This window comes from Planococcus citri, chromosome 2, assembly GCF_950023065.1.
Source record: "Planococcus citri chromosome 2, ihPlaCitr1.1, whole genome shotgun sequence".
NCBI classification, from domain to species: Eukaryota; Metazoa; Arthropoda; class Insecta; order Hemiptera; family Pseudococcidae; genus Planococcus; species Planococcus citri.
In genome coordinates this window covers 37,889,620-37,908,089 of record NC_088678.1, presented here as the reverse complement: position 1 = coordinate 37,908,089, position 18,470 = coordinate 37,889,620, and the positions used below count along the sequence as shown (strand labels likewise).

Below are 18,470 nucleotides of genomic sequence, written 5' to 3'. Positions count from 1 at the left end.
TTGTTGAAAATTTTCAACTTTTTTCTCAATATTTGTTTCGATTTCGTGTTCGGTTGGTGTTGAGGTGTAGGGGTAGGAGGGAGGTAAATAAAATTGTTCGTAGATGCCTATTGTTAATTTTATTCTTGGATGTAAATATGTAGAAGTGATGGTAATTTGTGTAAAATTTTTTTCATCAGCTAAATATTACTTTCTAAATTCGTAGTACACAGATTTGAGGTTACCTTCTTTTAAAAACTGGTCGAAAAATCTTGGAAAAATTGCGTAAATTTAAAATTTTTCCTGCGCATTTAACGTTTGCAACCTTTATTTGAAGTTTTGAAAAATCGATTTCATTTTTATTCGTATAATCACATCAGAACCTTCAAATCCCATCTAGAGGAAATGTTAGTGTAAATTATTTTAAAATTCGAAATTGGGACATCATTTTAAAACATTTGGACAGGTCATGCCTTTATTTTGGTTTTTCGTCATAGGTACTTTATTTTCGAGGGGGAGGTTTTCACATCACATTATGCGAGTAAAAAAAAAGTTGGAAAAATTTATTTTAAATCCATAACATTGAACTTCCATTGTTTCACGAATAAAATTCAGTTTTTCCCGAAACATAAATAACTAAATACCTACCTATTTAATATTCTTGATTTTGTATTAATAGTTAGGAAGGACAAAAGTAACGTAAGAAAAATATTCTTAAAAATTTTCTCAGTACATAAGTAGGTACCTGAATTGAATAAAAAAATTCTAATGAGTAATCTTATCTCGTCATGTCAATTAAGGTGCTATGTAACTTAGGTATCTGAACCCTCCTCTCCCTGGATTTATATACGTAAAATAACTTGCACTAGCAGTTCGGTAAAAAAAATTACGCAGAAAAAAATGTCAATAACTTCATTCCCTATCTCCTACCAGTTCAAAGAATGAACGTTTACAGGTGTCTCAATTGTGTCACACCACACCTACCAAAAAAAAAAAAAACGACCTAAACTATGCTACTTTCGCACCTTTAAAACACGTTTTTCATTAGGTACCTAGGGCCCAGATACCTACTGATTTTTCCTAATTTGAGGATCATTTCATTGGAAATGGAGGAGGTTTTTTGTGGTTTTACAAAAGATTTATTGGGTTCATTTCCTCCTCGTTTGTAAATTATTCCTTAACTTTTTCTGAATAAATTAAAAAATGTACCTTCTGGAATTAAAAAAAAAAAAAAAAAACTTGAAATAAAAAAGTGGTCAATATGGTCAACATGCATATGCTCAGAAACAGTGAATTGGCGATGAACCACAGGTGTCTTACTATGTAAGCATCATGATCGCAAGGTGCTGTCATACAACGAAAAAGCGAGTGGGACAATTGTCATATTATGGGTAGTGCGAGACTGCGATACTGTTATCGCTTAACTTTTCTCATCGTTAGCCCATAGCCGAGTTTAGTTACCCATAACCATTCAACGGTTAGACAGAGTAGCTCTGTTCGAATTTAACGTACTTATTAATGAAATTTTAAGCTTTCCTCATGCTGAATTCTTCTGTGATCGTTCTTTTTTGTTTTAATTCTATTTTCAAATCAAATTGTTACATTTATGTAGTTATTACATATGTATGATTATGAATTCAAAGTTCGTGTTGATTGAGAATTTTCTATGATTACTTTATTGGATAAATCAACTTTTGGTTTCATTTTTCATGGAGTTCGACGAATACAGGTGAGCGGAAACGGAATTACAAGCTAGTTTTTATTTGTACTCGTAGATTTAAATCTATTTCTACTTATAGTTGTTTCATTTCTAAATTGATTTGATTTTTGGATTGTCGGTTGTGCACGCAGTGTCAATTTTTTTTGATGCTATTACCTAATGCATTTACTTACGAAGTAGGTATAGCTAACCATAACGTGTAAAATTCACAAAAACATTTAGGAAAATCTGAAAACGAAGTAATGTATAATTTGAGCGAATATGCTCCTCTTTTGCTTTCACCGTATTATTATTGGTGAGATTATATTATCAAAGACTTGTTGTAAACATTTCGTTTTAAACATCTGGTAGTATCATTTTCATGGTTATGCGAGTACCTATCGCTGCGTGATGATAGTTCGAAATTAAAAAGACATGGAAGTGGGAACAAATGTCAACGGATTCCCCATCTTTGGCTATAGGTGCATAAAAAAGGGTGCACTCAACACATTACGTGCTCTAAAAGCAAAATAAAGCTGTTTAGAATGTGTAATACAATTATACAAGTACTCGTATGGTACAAATGAACTAACAAGTATACAAGTAACATACAGGGAAGTGGTATCCGGAACGGGTTGTAAATTGAAGGGGAGGGTGGTATACTTTTGTGAATAACACCACCCATACATTTTCAAAAAATGATATTAGGTTCCATCGGTTGTAATAACTTGAGATTTTTAAAAACATAATTTCAATTTTTCAACAGATTTTCTCCTTGAAATTTTTTCATTTTAATTTATGTTAGGCACTTAAATATTGTCGTCGTTATTGCTCACAAATACATACGTACGTATTACATATGAACTAATGCCATTTTGTTTGTAAATACCTCCTTAAAATCAGTGTTGTGCAACAAGTTGCCTATCTTACATCTGATAGGAAGAAAGAATATTTTCAAGACTCGCATCAATCTTCGGTACCATAGGTACATATTTATGTGGGAAAATAAAATTGACAAAATGATGACTTCGTGGAGGGATGAATGGACGTGGGTGGACTATTCATAAAAGTATACCCCCTCACCTCACCTCGAAATCACTTCTTTTTGCTACAAGTACCTAGCTACCTACCTATCTTGTAAGGAGTGTTTTTGTAAACAATATTATGTATAAATTATCTAAATATTGGGAACAGGGCACAGGCATTGCTGCAATACTTCTGATCACATGTATGTACCTTTAACCTAGTAAAACATTTCGAACGATTTTTTTCAACAATTCTAATCTTATCGTCGATCAGGCGATGATGCAATACTTCAGCTTACATTTATGTAGCTTTACAATTAGATTAGGTACCTACTACACCTAGTAAAACATTTTTAACGATTTTTTCAACAGTCCTAATATTATCACTGATGAGTCTTTTTTTGTTTACGTTTTCTCAGTTTCCTTTTGAACCATCTGTGATATAGTATTAAACGCAAATGCAATCAACTTGCTTTATACAACAGATATGATTTTGAATATGATTTTTTGGGAGTGGAATGGGTAAGAGCCTGAGAGATTTCCAAAATGGCACGGTTCAATTGTAAATAGTAATGAAGAGTACTCATGTCTACCTATTTGCTTACTAAAAATTGAAATTTGGCTCATTTCTTATTAAAAAAATCAAAATTTGATCGAATTGACATGAAAAGCTAAAATTTGATTTGTACCCTATTTTTGACCATTCAAGTCGATTGGTGAATGTTTCTAATCGTTCTAGAATCTCAAGCTAATTTTCGGTCCCTTCAGTTTTTGAAAAAACTGTGTAAATCAGGTCAAAATGAAATTCAGCACAGCCTAATAAACTTGAATTGGCCATCTTTCTAGTTTCTACCCATTTCGATCAATTTCGGTGCATACTTTCAAAATCTCTTCATGTTGGTTAAAATTCAAATTTTCCTCCCATCACCAATCGCCCCAAAGAGGTCGAGAATAGGGTACAAATCAAATTTTAGCTTTTCATGTCAATTCGATCAAATTTTGATTTTTTTCATACGAAATAGGTACCTACGTTGGGCTAAATTTTAATTTTCAAAAATTCGTTAGAAATCGAAAAGAAGCTCAAAAATTGTAAATTTAATGAAATTTTTAGCAATTTGAAAATTTTAGAGCTTCAAAAACTTCTTAAATTTTAGAGTAAGAAAAAAAATGAAAATAACGAAATTTGTTTATTTTTTGACGTAGTATCCATTTCCGCATTCATTTTTTTCATCGCGATGTTTTGAAATTAAAAATCATGTAAAGCCCCTTCAATTTTCAAGTTAGGCAAAAAGTCATAATAGGTAATTTTGTTCATTTTTCAAAGTACTACCGACCCCCATGGTCAAAATAGGATTTTGGCTCTTGGATTTTGAAAACGTAATTTTGCCCCTTCAATTTTGAAGATAGGCCACACCTTCACATAACCTTTTTTCTTAGTCGTACTCGGTTGTATCCAAATCTGAAGTTTGTACTGCCACTTACCGGACACCCTGTATGTTTTAAAAAATTTTCAAATCAATCATTTTATCTTGGAAAATTTATAATTCTGGAAATGAAAGAACATTATTTTTGATGTAAAAAGTTTATTTTTCTGGCTTTAATATTATTTAAATTTAAACAATAGCGTGAATTTCAAGTAGGTTCATGCGAAGCAAGAACGAAAGTTTTTGAAAATTTGATATGCAAAACAGCGTTATTTTCGATGGCAGAAAATTGCTTATTTCTAACCTTGACATTTTCCAAAATTCGGCTCAATATTTTTTAAAAACAGAGAATTTTGGAAAAGAAAATTCACTCCATCCGAGCGAAGCGAGGACAAAAGCTTTTGAAAATTTATGACTTGGAAAGCTGAAAACGTAATTTCTGATAGGTAATAAAAAATATTATATTCTAGCCCATTCGACTTTTAAAAAATCAGATTGATTTGTGGAGATACGTTTTTTTAATTTTCCTAAAAAATCAGGCTATTGAAACTTTTAAGAATTTTAATTTCTATACCCTATACCCTATACCCTATACCCTACACCTATAAAAAAATCAACTGACGTAGCAAATATTAATTTCTACTCAAAGAGGTTATGTAACAAAGCTTGTTTTTAAAATATCGCATCTAATTTGTTATGAAACCTGATACCTACCTACCTAAACATTCCATTGTTTGGTACTTTTGCCTTCATATAATTAGGTACCTACTAATAAATTTATATTTTTTAATTTCAGTTCTCTACTCAGTCAAATGAATTTATGTTATTCAAAATGGGAAGAAGTAAAAAGAGAACGCGATGCTTTAAAATCAAATTTGGAAAAAGCCAATCATAAAATCGAAGAACTTGAGACCTCCTTAGCGAGATACACAGCCAAAGACTCAGCGATTGAAGAAGAAAGACGTACTATTATTTCATCTCGAGTTATTGAAGAATTCGTAAAAGAAGGCCCTAGCATTGTAAAAAAAATTGATAAAGTTGAACAAAATGTATCATGGTTAAGCGAAGCTGTCGAAACATTACTATCCAACGTCCATAAAACAAGTTCTTCAACAGTAAATGCAAACATTAATTCAATCAGCGAAAAATCCCACGAGGAAAATATTCAGATTGATGATCGAGGCGATTTGATAATTAAAGATGACGAAAATAAAGATCTACTTGGTATAAGCGACATTGATTTACATGTTATCGACGTTAACATTGGCGATGTTGAGTATTCGTCTGCACATTCTGATGGAAGATCCAATCCATTATCAACTCAACATTTGGTAAATGAAGAAGAAGATATAAATTGTATCGAATGTTCAAATATTTTCTCGTCTTCCTCCACATTATTTTCGGGAGAAGGAAATTCGCAGAATCAAATTGCATCAATGGGCAATAATACGATGGAAAAAAATGACGATTGTCAGTTACTTTTTACGGAATTAATCGCATCATCGTCGCAATGGTTTACACATTGTAATAATGAACATAGTGAGTCATATTCACTTTCCAATAATGAAATTCCATTGCCTACCATGTCAACGTCTTTGAATGTTTCATCTCAAAGCAACCATGCAATAACTGAAGTAGATCACTCCTCTAAAGAAATTATTGATTATCAAGAGTTGACAATTCAAAGTGCATGCAGCGATGAAAACTCCTCGCTAATCAGTGTTACTCCAGTAGAATCTGATAGCTTTAACACCTCTGAAGAAATCGCTAGTTTCCAAAATAGAGAGTCGATTATTCGTAACACAAAATATAATTTCGAGAATCCATCACAAATCAGTACCACGCAATTAGAATCATCCCCTAACTCTGACACATCTAAAGAAATCATTACTTGCCAAAACATGTCCAATAATTCTTTTCCATCCAGTAATGATGAGTTTGGCGTCATAGTCAATTCCAACGAAGAATCAGTGGTTATTCAAAACGCAGACAATCCAGAAAATTCGTCACAAATTCGTGCTACACAATTAGAGCCAGAAATCTGTAACATCTCCGGCGAAATTTCAAGCAGCCAAACTAAACTCAATTCTTCTCCATCCAATAATGATGAAAATGGCCTTGGCCTAATCGTTGATTCCAATAAAGAATTATCTGCGCCCATTCAAAATACGAAAAGTCATAAAAATTCATCATTTAGGGGAGTTCATTCGCTGTATAAGCCCCTTAACATTAAGATTGTGTAAGTAGGTATCTACCAAAAACCTATACAGCTGTTATGTTGGTACCCTACCTAAGTTTTTTATTTATCTACTGGTGAAAATTTACTTGTTTGGTTTTACAGAATAGAAAGGCTTGATGATGTAGAAGAAAACTTGAGGAAAAAAGTTAAAAAGGGAGAAGATATTGATAACAATGATACTAAGAAGCCTCACGAAGCCCAAATCTCATCTTCCCCTCTGCATTATAACCTAAGGTAGGTCGATTCCAATTCCCTAGTGGGTAGTGGGTACATACATATCTAATAAAAGAACTACCTACTTGATGTAGATACTTATGTAAGTAGGTATATTCTGTTTCTGTTCGGAAAGTCGGAACTTTCGATCCAATATTTCAGCTGATTTTTAATACCTGCCTGCTTATTTTATTTTTGCTTTTTAGAAAAATTACAATTTTCGTAAAAACAATTTTCTAAAACTTACCAAAAATTGAAAAATCAATCATGTAGGGGAATTTTGGTTAGGCATGTTATATTTTGGAGATTATAAATTGTTTATACAGATTACAGGTACCTACTTATTTAAAGTTCATTCAAAATAATCGTTTTTCATTTTCAGAACGAGGAATAAATTGACAAAAAATGAAACTTTGAATAGTGATAATGAAGGATGTTGTCCTTCAGATCATACAAATGAGGGATCCAATTCAGAAAAAAGTGCCGAGATAATTCGGCCTACTCCTCCTGATTGCAAAAAGTAATTCAGTCAATTTTTTATTTCGCTGGTGAATTTTCAATGCCCTGAAAAACTCTCAGAATTATTACTCGCCTTGTTTTCAGAGAAGCTGTAGATTCTTGTTCTACAAACGGAAGACTATCATCCATGTCATCGTTGAAATCACAGAAGAGCGCTCGTCGTGAATATAAATGCAAATATAATTATAGAAGGTAAGACTATACTGTAGGACAGTATCTAACAAGGGAACCTCTTGAGGTGTCACACTCCGATTTAAACGGGACCGCGATTTTTGTAAAGAGCGTAGTCTAAAACCCCCAAAACCAAATTTTCAGCTGCTCAAGTTCATTTTTCGATTTTTGGCGAATTTTTGAAAATTCAAAATTGACTGTTTTTGGCGATTTATGCTTTTTTTAAAGTACGTACTTGATCAGTAAAAATGGCCAAAATAAGTCCCAAAATTAATATTAATTATCCAAATCCAAATTTCACCATTTCTAGCCATTCTGGAGCCTCCAGCGCGATTTTTCAATTTCTCCAGAATTTTGAATTTGCTCCAGAAGGCGTAAATATGGAGTTGGGCAGCTATAAAAATCCAGTTGTACATTACACTCGACCTGTTTAACGAGTTTATCCACATCTGAGCCGATTTTGAGAGTGACACCCCTCAAAAGTGGTTTTTTGACCAGCTTTTTTCAAAATTAAAAAATCAAAAAAATCAAAAGATAACCGTTTATGAGGAAATTTTTGAAATTTGCGCAAATCGCTGTATTTCTTCAAGAATTAACTTCCGGAGCGCAAATTCTACCATTTCCAGCCGTTTTGGAGCGAGAGTGACACCTCAAAAAACCACTCTTGATGTGTCACTCTCAAAATCGGCTCGAATGTGGATAAACTCGTTAAACAGGTCGAGTGTAATATACAACTCGATTTTTAGCTGCCTAACTTCATATTCACGCCTTCTGAAGCAAATTCAAAATTCTGGAGAAATTAAAAAATCGCGCTGGAGGCTCCAGAATGACTGGAAATTGTGAAATTTGGATTTAGGGGGTTAGTTTTGGACAAAATACAACGATTCGCGTGAATTTCAAAAATTTCTACACAAACGGGAAACTTTTGATTTTTTGGATCTTTTAATTTTGAAAAAAGCTGGTCAAAAACCCATTTTTGAGGTGTCACTCTCAAAATCGGCTCGAATGTGAATAAACTCGTTAAACAGGTCGAGTGTAATATACAACTGGATTTTTAGCTGCCCAACTTCATATTCACGCCTTCTGGAGCAAATTCAAAATTCTGGAGAAATTGAAAAATCGCGCTGGAGGCTCCAGAATGGCTGGAAATGGTGAAATTTGGATTTGGGTACGAGTAATTAATATTAATTTTGAGACTTATTTTGACCATTTTTACTGATCAAGTACGTACTTTTAAAAAAAGCATAAATCGCCAAAAACAGTCAATTTTGAATTTTCAAAAATTCGCCAAAAATCGAAAAATGAACTTAGGCAGCTGAAAATTTGGTTTTGGGGATTTTAGACTATGCTCTTTCCAAAAATTTGTAAGTACGTATTGAATTTTCATGTCTTTTTTCGGCAAAAGTTCATATTGTATGGTCTAAACTATTTGATTTTCAGTTCTGTTCTATATTGTAGGTACTCTTTACATACTTATACCTACTCATTTTACATTGAAAACATGTTTCGTGATTTTAGCCTGCATGCTTGTAATTGTGTTTACAACTTGAATTCAATTATTTAATAAGTAACTAGAACTTTTTTAACCTCTTTTGCAGGACATGTTTGATATGTAAGGGAAATAATCCAAACAATTCTGATTCAAGTCTACAATTCAGATCTCCGGCAGCACTCTTCAAGCACATATTGGAAAATCACCCTCAACCGAATTCGATTTACATTCGTTGTCCCTATAAAGAAAACCGATGCATACACCATTTCAGACACATTGAACGTTTGAGCGCGCATGTGAAATCATTTCATAAAAAGAAGTTAATACCTTTTTGAACTTGAGAGAACACTACCTATTACCAGGGTTGTGCCGTAGAATACACCATGTAGAATACATGGACATTCTACGCGTAGAATAGCACATGTAGAATAGCCTGGAAATAATGTAAAATGCGTAGAATGCGTAGAATGTGTAGAATGCGTAGAATATGCGTAGAATAGGTAAATGTGAAGACAATTTTTTTTTTCAAAAAACTTTATTTTTTCATTTTTTCCATCATTTATTTTATAATCAGGTTATCAGATTACATAATCAAAAAGAAGATTCACATTTCCAATTTAATTAGCTGAACAAAATAGTTGAACTTTCATTTTTCAAATCACATTTTTGATAAATAAACAATATTTTTGGCTTTCAGATGGGTGATTTTGTCTCATTCTACGCATTTTACATCGTATTTTACGCATTCTACACATTCTACGCCTATTCTACGCATTTTACACATTCTACATCAAATTTTACGCATTCTACACCAAAATGTAGAATAGGTTATTCTACGCGTAGATACCCAACCCTGCCTATTACCTATTGCAAATACACAATTTTCCTGCCATAATTAAGTATTTACCTACTTCATATTGTTTGTGTTTCAGATCGTGGCCTTGTGATTCCTGCGATAAAAATTTCACACGTTTTCCCGACTTGCAAAATCATATAGAAAAAGAGCACTCAATGCCTGTAGATTCTTCAATGGTGTGTGAATATTGCGGATACAATGCATACTCGTCGGAACTGATGAACGCCCATCTATTAAAATATCATATTATCCCAGAGGTGGCATCTTGTTTAGAATCGATACCGGCGGTGGAAAACCCAACTGAGGAACCGACTGATGAGAAAAATGACGAAAAACGTGAAGTCTCTTCGTCTCATATTGTTTCATCGTTGGATAATCAATTTAAGAATTTGACAAAGTAGGTAGAGGAATTTGGGAATCGAAGTATACCTATTTATTTTTTAGAATATTCCAAAAACTATTTCTTCGTTTGATAAAAATGTCGCAGAGAATGTGAAGTGAGTAAAAAAGAGAACCGAGCCGAAATGAAATTTCAATCTAGCGAAAATCTCGATTCTCAACATTTGAAAAATCGTTGCAATTCATTTCCTGACCATTTCTCCAACTCCAACTCCAGTCTATCCGATCATTCTTACGCGATAGATATTTCCCGAGAATCAGAATCGAAACTCTCTACAGAAACATGTGAAAATTTGTCTCGACTTGACGTCAAATTGTAACTTGGAGCAAACTGTTAAAAATGCTCCCCACTGGGTGATATGTTTTCAATTGTACTTATTTGTTTGTTAATTTTTTGTTCACATTTGTACCTAATAAAAATATTATACCTACCTACATATCTATAAGTTTATATCTGTTCAAGTGTTGTCATTGTCGACCTTTGAGTTGAATTTTTTTTTGTGAAGAACCTATGACTAATGATGCCCCCACTGTAGTTTTTTTACGCTGAGGCTGCACTGGGATATTTTTAACGTTCATATGGGTCCTCGACAATCGCTAGTCAAGACCAAAAATCAATAAAAATAAATTTCAAGTTCATTTGAGAATATACGCATTAGGGTCAAACATGGTTTTCATATCCATATCAGATACTATAGGTAATGTACCTACTTGAAGGCTAGAAAAATACTGTTTTTCTGTATGAAAAGGCTGTGAGAAATCAATGATATGACGATGCTGACTTACGAAAATCGAAATATGTACCTAGGTATTAGAAATATTTTTCTGAGATGATCCAGACATTCAATTTTTTACCCCAATAACGTCCCTAAAATCCAAGTCAAGAAATTCAAATTACTGTAAGGAGAGGAGTACAAAATCTGTAGAGTCAAACAATGATTTTTACATTTTCTCAATGCGTTCTCTATCCCTAACTTTTTCAAATCTAATGAAATTTATTGTTCACCGCAAAATTTACATCTATGTATTTGTACCTACATGGACTGTTATGTCATACGGACGTTTCAGGATATTAATAAGCTTCCTTTATAATGTCAGTAAGCTGGCAATGGACTATTTCTACAGAAAAAAACATGGAATTTTTTCAAATTCAATTTTGGTCTGGGTATGAAGAAATTTCGCGGACAGTATCAGTAAGTAAGTAAGTAGGTAGGTATAAATACCTCCATTTAAATCTATGCATTTGACTTTTTGTTGTTGTAGAAATCGTCTATTGTCAGCTTACTGCCACAAGGCCACTATAAAGGACGCTTTAATTATTAGCCTATTGTAAGAGTAAGAAACCAATGCAAAAGAATAGGGGTAGGCCTCTTCTGAGCATGCGTGAGATTTTGTGAGAGGGTGAGAGGTTCGCGATTGTTCGACGAACTGGTAGAAGAGAAGGCATACGGTTGATTTAGATTCTTGCGCGCGCATGAATGCAAGTGTCAGGTCATTATTTTTACTGAATGAATCACACACTGTTGTCAACATCATAACGAATAAAAAAGTATGCGGCTGCATCAATTCACGAGTTATATCGAATTGAAAATTGTGTTAAATACTTTACTGCATCATGGAATTTGACATTGGACCAGATTTAATGGCATCTGGTGATCCTAGGTAAGTGAAACTATACACGCAAATTCTTACTCGCGGAATTACATTTACAGCACAGTTTGACTTTTTCTCTTCGGTTTATTACATTTTTGGGTACTTAGTCCTATTTCTGTGTATTCATCTGCGATGTTTTTACAAATACCCCTAAGCGAAGATGAATTTAGCAGTCGGTGCATAGGTATAGGTACCAAGAGTAATTACTAATTACCTCACCTGAAACATACCTTACGTAATGGGCCTACTGTAGGGCATTATGACCGTTTCTGAGTCCTTAGATGAGAGGGTGGAGGGGGCGACTTTACGCCGTTAAGGAAAAAAATTCCCTCTCGCGAAAAATGTAATGTGGTTGCCTACTTTGTGAATTGAAGGAGTTTAAAACGTCATTTACAAAACTGAAAATCTGCGAATTTTGGAGAATTTCCCGTTCAATTTAGAATTGCATATAAACACAAAATTTGATACTATGTATATTAGCAGGGAAAACAGTATTTTTGAGGGCTCTAAATTTTTTGACAAAATGTTAAATGTAGGTACATAGAAAAATACTTGCAAATTTTTTCTCTATTATCAAAAGAGGCTTTAAAAGTACACTGGTGCTGGTTGAAATGTGATCAGAAGAAAAGATACTCATGAGTTGGATCGCCCAATCACTGCACATTATCTTGAGATTTTGATTTTTTTCCTATGGAAAATTCGAGTTTTCAAAAACCTATCAGAACAGTACCTAATAAAACGAAAAACAATAAAAGTTTTCAAATGTATTGCTCCTTCAGTACGCTAGTTCAGCAACAGATGTAGGTACCTATTACAAAATTTAGAACTATTGCATGTAGGTAATGTACCTATCTACTATTATACGTATACCAGTCATTGGATCAACAAATTTTCGTTTTGGATTATAAATCCTAGTTTTATTAGAAACGAAACTCTCCTTTTTACGTATATGACTATAGCATAAGTATTGTATGAGTATGAAGGTATATTGCTAAATTCATTCTTTTTTCAATTTCAGTAATGCACTCGGTCAAATACGTTCGTGTTATTCAAAATGGAAAGAGTTGAAAATGGAACGCGATGCTTTAAAAACATCTTTAGAAGAAGCCATCCATAGAATTACAGAGCTAGAAACCACCCTAGCACGATACGAAGAAAACAACTTAACGAATGAAAAAGAAAGAAATGTTTTACTCCGGGCGATTAGCACTCTACATGAAAAACTAGCGAAAGAAGTTGACATTGACAAGGACGGACCGTCGTCTGCTTGGTTAAACAAAGCTGTCGAAAAATTGAAATCAGATTTGGATGAAAAAAGTTTTTCGGTTGATGCAAATAATTCAATCATTGAACGCTGTGATAAAGAGACTAACGTTGATATTGATCAAGGCGTTTCGATCGGAAATCCTGAAAGTAATATACAACCCGAAATCGAAGTTATTAGTGGCAATGATGAATTTTTGTCGACAGACAAGTCTGAGGAGGATGTACCAAAATCGCCATTATTAGAAAATCCGCCCAGAAAAACTGCATCAGTGAGTCACCATACATTGGAAAAATGCGACGAGCTCGTAATACTTGTGACAGATTTCATGATTCATGGTGATGATAAACATAAGATATCTCCAAGTGCTACAATGCGTAGAACTTCTAAATGTAAAAAGTAAGTAATGCGTTTATATTTTTTCATTTTTCTGTACCTACTTTATATGCTGCAATGTAAAATCTAACTCATCGGGAATCATCTATACGTATAGTTTGAGCTCAAAACGTCGTGAAATATCAACATTTTTGCAACCCCCCTCTCTATTTTTCCTAAAGTCGGGCATACTGCTATAGTCATCATTTTAAAACAAAAATTTGGCTAAAAACTATAATAACCATGACCAAATTGCCGTCAAATTTCATAACCATAACAAAAACTAAATCAAGTATTTCTGTAACCTGATTGTGATTACAACCCATGACCAAATCAGCTATTAATAATTACCAGACCTAATAATACCTACTTACTCAACACCTGATAAGTTTTATCAAAGCAAACCCATTTAAAGATTTCAAAAGAATGTAAAATTAACTATATTCGTGGTAGGTATACATCGAAATCCCTGTTGTGTTTTGATTTTTTTGTGTGAGAAATCCTAAGAAAAGAAAACCAAAATCTTTTTTACAGTTGACGTAAAAGTTTTGTACTTACTAGCCTACTTACAAAATTATCAATCTTCTTATTCCTAGGAAAAGAAAATTTGTAAAGAATAAAAAGGATTTGGGCGATACGAAGAGTACCACTTCTAATTCCACGGATTTTGGTTCTGCAAGACGTAGAAGATCATCGTCTATGTCATCGTTGAAGCCACAAAAGAGCACGCTGGATAAAACCATCATCGGTGAATTTGGAAGGTATGTCAATCTCATTCTCATCCATTGTAAATTTATTCATCCTGACGAATGATAGTTCAATTATTTCCATACCTATAAGGTAATACTGAGAGACCTTTAGTTACTGTAATTCGAACATTTCATTCAAAATTCTTCTTTTTTCTCGTTTTAAACATTCGTAGGTAGGTACTGGAGCTCTGATCTGCTGAAGAGTGTTTTCAGTAAAAATAATTGTAAGGTGCACCGGGGCAAGTCAGAATGATTTTTCGCAATTTCAACTTTGACCAGCTGTTACTCCCCTTCTAATGAACCAATGAACCAATATTGATCAAATTTATTATGTAGGTTCCCATAAGGGTTCTTAACCTATGGTGAAAATTTGAGCGCGATTGACACAGTAGCTTTCGCTCAGTGGAATAAAATATAAACTGTTCTGACTTCCCCCAATTGGGGGAAGTCAGAACAGGCTAAACTTTGCAGAGGCGTAGATCACAAACGGACCGTCCTAGAAAAATTGCACAGATACAAAATTGTAGAGAATTTAATTCTCTTTGAGATTACTCCCATCAGATTTTCACTAGGACGCACGGTTCGTCCGCTATATGCAAAAAACTAAGAAATAGAAAGTCTGTATTTTAGAACAAATTCAAAACAAGTTCAAAATAACAACAAAATACAATTGAACCAAAGACATCTAAAATGAAACTGAATCGCGAAAATTTTTATGCCGTGATGAAGTAGGGGTAGTACCCTCAAGTCACCTTTATTGGCACTTCGCCAGATATAAACCTCTAGGCGCTAGAGCAAGTTTTCTAACTTACCCCGAATTCCAACTTCCCCCGGTGTACCTTACTAAATCTCATAATTTCCCCTTTTTTTGTAAAAAAAAAAAGTGTCCGAAATTAGAGTACCTACCTAATGGAGTTTCTTTCGGATTGTGATGTACCTATTCTTTGAACTTATCGAAACGCCATCTTCAACTCTACTCCATTTACTATAGGCACTCACCTACTTACTCCCTGTACCCTACCTACCCACCGTATTCCTAATTAGTAATTTATTTTGAATACCTACTTATATTATTGTTTTTTTTTCAGTTTATGGCCTTGTAATTTCTGCGATGAAATTTTCTCGAACTCTTCTGATTGGACAATTCATCGAAATGAAGGACACTCCGCACTTGTGAGAACTTCAATAACATGTAAATATTGCGAATACGTTGCATATTCGTCGAAAATGATGGACATCCATATGTCGAAGCGTCATAAAAGACGTAAAATAAGAATTCGTCGGAAACTAAATCCTGCAAATGAAAAAAATATGATTGAGAAAGCCGCAACTGAGATGACCGATAAAACATGCGAAATCTCTTCATCCCATACAACTTAATTTCATCGTCAGGTAATCAGAAATATGTACTTACTGACAGGTGAGTTCAGATTCAGAGTGAGTCGATTCAAACGATACTTTACCTACGGGCTACGATGCGGGCATATTACCTAGGTAGGTAAGGTAGAGTGGGGTAATTGCAAAGCACTTTTTGATTAGTGACACTTTGAGAGGGCGCTGTGAGAAAACTATTGCGCGGATGAAGCTGAAATTTGTACCACTTATACTTCAGGGGGGTTCTCTATCAATGGTAAAATTTTGGTACAGTTTGGTTCACAAATCGTGGAGAAAATTGCAATTTGAAAATTTGAAAATCGGTTTTTGCATTTACCCCATGTTAGGGTAAGTGCAAAAATGGGCGATATTTTTTTCATTTTTTATTTTTTTGCATTTTCAACACACTCACTGTATTCTGCGTGTCATTTGCTAACTTTTGATGTATTCGTGGTCTTGGTTCGGTGAAAAATTCGATAACTTTTCCACTTCCCAAAAAGTTTTTAGGGGAGTGAAAAAATGTTGAAAAATTATTTTTTTTAAAACTCGCTAAAATGAACAAAAAATCAACTATTGATCATTTCTGATGTTTTTTATGTAAAAAACTCGTCATAGAAATACATTTTTCGTCAAATATATTAGTAAAACGTTAAAAAGGAGCAATAATTTTAAAATTCAGTAAAATTTTTAGTCACTTCTCTAACGTGGAAGTTTATTTTTTTTGTAATTTCGAACCATTTTCAAGTTATTCAGGGCAAAAAAATATTTATGGTGAGTGCAAAAATGAAAAAAAAAATCGTTTTTGCAATTACCCCGAGTCGATTTTTTCTGGGGTAGTTGCAAAAACGCAATTTACGGCCAAAATATTAAAAAAATTTCAAATTGCGATATCTTACCTTGAACTTTATTCCTTCATGACCCTAAATCGTGAAAATTCCAGATAAATCGACAGTTTTTTCTATTTCACATGCATTTTTTTAAAAAACACCTCACTTTACTTATGAGTGATTTCAACATGCTTTGATAAAAGTGTTTGCTACGGAGCGACAAGTTGAACCCCACGAGTTGTGACCAAGTGAATATGTCGGTAAAGGTTGTTGCTTCAACACCCCCTAGTTGGCACAACCAGAAAATTGATATTTGTTTGCATGAGGTCACAATTTTGCAATTACCCCACTCTACCTTACTCGATTTCCTTGAGAAGTACCTGTTTTGGAAATTAAAGGGGCAGGTACCTGTATTTTCAAAATTTCATATTTCTGACCACAATTCAAGGTCCAACTTCTTGAGACGAAGAAAAGAGGTTCTATCATTAAAATAGTTCATCTTTAAAATTGATGGAGTTTAGGTACCTATAAGCAATTAAATAATTTTTAAATGTTGATTTTTTTCCAAAGGAGGAGCCCCGATAAGGCCACTTTTTGGCCCCGGCTAGTTATCGACCCGACCACTCATAAAATGTTGTAATAAATGTCCCAAATACGAATCCGTGGTTAATTAACCCAAAATGGCCATTTTTTGGGCTCCAGGGGTTCCCAAAGTTGTGAATAAAAAAATAATTTTTGGAGCCACTGAGTATTATTTTCAAAAACTTTTTTAGCGTAAGATATCTGTTTGAACCCGATATAAACGTTATACGAGGTGATTTACCCATTTTCGACCCTCAGGGGCAGAAATTTGGGGGGTTTTAATTTTTGGAAAATTTTGAAACCACCATTTTGAACTTACCCCTTCGAACCTCGCTAAAAAGATTTTTACAGTTTATTAGTATCTGAAAGGCCTCCATCCTACCGAATTTTGAGCTCAATAAAATTTTGCGCTGGTACTCAAAAATCCAATTTTCCAATTTTTCGTAATTTCGATATTTTGGGAATCCCTGGAAAGCTAGAAACCTGCGATTTGCGCCAAACGTAATGTTTTGAGGTATATATTCGATTATCTAGATGGAAAAGTTCAATTAAGCTCCCCCTAAATTCGTAATTTTGAATCCTTCTTTTAGAGCCCCCCACTTTGGGAACCCCTAAACAAGGCGTTTATGCATGTTTTTTCAAATAAATTGAAGCATTTACATTTGAAACACACTAGCAAGTGCTTGATAATTGTTCATTTGATTTTACATGTAACTTTCAAAATTGAGCTTTTTTGGGTCAAATTCTGAGATTTTTATTTCGTTGAAATCGTGAAAACGTGATTTTAACGTTTTTTTCAAGTATGTCTCAGAATTTGACCCAAAAAAAAACAACTTGAATTTTGGAAGATCATAAACTCTTGTCCTTTTAATTTCCAGATTAGGAATGTTTCATGATTCCAAAGACCAAGTAGGCATTAGGTGGTTGCCCTTTTGAGTGCACTATACATTATATAGGTAGGCAAAAAGGCAAAGTATTGTTCGAATCGACGCGTAATTCTCATTCACACTCCTTAACCCTCCAAAACTGTTACAGAAAACGTGTAAGGAGCAAAACGGAAAACCTCATCGAAATACATATGAAGTGTTAGTCTACCAAGTACTGAAAACACATCCAAATTCGTGACCTGACTACGTATTTTTCTTGGTTTGACCTATACGAGCTCCGCTTAAGTAAAAATGGAGCCATTCATCGGCATTAAATTGCCATGTTTTCAAATATTTAAACTGTAGACGTCTTTTTCACAAGAATCACTCGGTTTGTTTACTAGTAGGTATCTATTGTAAGTATGAATGTAAATATCATAAATACAAGTACATTATTAATACCCACTTTGATTACCAAATTTCTTTATGGTCATCATGTATTTGAGTAAGTATTCAGTCTTCATTCACGATGAGTACCACTGGGACTCTGGGAGCCCTTAGGACGTTTAAGGTTTTTGGGCAAAGGCGCTTAGCAATAATCTAGATCATAAACATTCGTATGCTATGCATAAATACATTCAGGTCGAACATCTGGCTTTGCTCATGCACACAACACATGTGTAGGTATCGTACGTTTAGATAAAAGTAGAAATTCTTTCGTGGGAATCTTATAATATAGTAAATTGATTGCTTAATTTTCAAAA

General features: G+C 33.8%; 2 protein-coding genes across 3 annotated transcripts; both read left to right on the top strand.

Annotated features, from left to right (window-relative positions):
• Window positions 1-30: 30 nt before the first annotated feature.
• Window positions 31-10,455, top strand: LOC135835673 (uncharacterized). The gene is made up of 8 exons (XM_065350047.1): window positions 31-1,708; window positions 4,924-6,366; window positions 6,469-6,600; window positions 6,962-7,099; window positions 7,183-7,290; window positions 8,868-9,080; window positions 9,694-10,014; window positions 10,105-10,455. The coding sequence occupies exons 1-8, from the start codon at window positions 1,689-1,691 to the stop codon at window positions 10,334-10,336; spliced, it is 2,607 nt and encodes an 868-aa protein (XP_065206119.1). The 5' UTR covers window positions 31-1,688; the 3' UTR covers window positions 10,337-10,455.
• Window positions 10,456-11,484: 1,029 nt separating this feature from the next.
• On the top strand, window positions 11,485-18,164 carry LOC135835670 (uncharacterized). Of its 2 annotated transcripts, XR_010556933.1 has the most exons (6): window positions 11,485-11,678; window positions 12,688-13,332; window positions 13,905-14,069; window positions 15,146-15,449; window positions 17,719-17,796; window positions 17,876-18,164. XR_010556933.1 is itself a non-coding variant. In XM_065350042.1 (5 exons), exons 1-4 carry the CDS (start codon window positions 11,632-11,634, stop codon window positions 15,435-15,437), a joined length of 1,149 nt encoding a protein of 382 aa, XP_065206114.1. In that variant the 5' UTR covers window positions 11,486-11,631; the 3' UTR covers window positions 15,438-15,449; window positions 17,876-18,164. The 2 variants fall into 2 exon arrangements, 1 of the variants encoding a protein (XP_065206114.1); XM_065350042.1 differs by lacking the exon at window positions 17,719-17,796 and having other exon boundaries at window positions 11,486-11,678.
• The last annotated feature ends 306 nt before the right edge of the window (window positions 18,165-18,470 follow it).

Bases quoted from the DNA above. Each gene is read 5' to 3' on its own strand.
- LOC135835673 (XM_065350047.1), top strand. From the start codon at position 1,689: ATGGAGTTCGACGAATACAG. The intron at 6,367-6,468 runs GTAAGTAGGTAT...TTGGTTTTACAG, and splicing joins CCCCTTAACATTAAGATTGT to AATAGAAAGGCTTGATGATG. The intron at 7,291-8,867 runs GTAAGACTATAC...CCTCTTTTGCAG, and splicing joins TGCAAATATAATTATAGAAG to GACATGTTTGATATGTAAGG.
- LOC135835670 (XM_065350042.1), top strand. From the start codon at position 11,632: ATGGAATTTGACATTGGACCAGATTTAATGGCATCTGGTGATCCTAG. The intron at 13,333-13,904 runs GTAAGTAATGCG...TCTTATTCCTAG, and splicing joins AGAACTTCTAAATGTAAAAA to GAAAAGAAAATTTGTAAAGA. The intron at 14,070-15,145 runs GTATGTCAATCT...TTTTTTTTTCAG, and splicing joins ATCATCGGTGAATTTGGAAG to TTTATGGCCTTGTAATTTCT.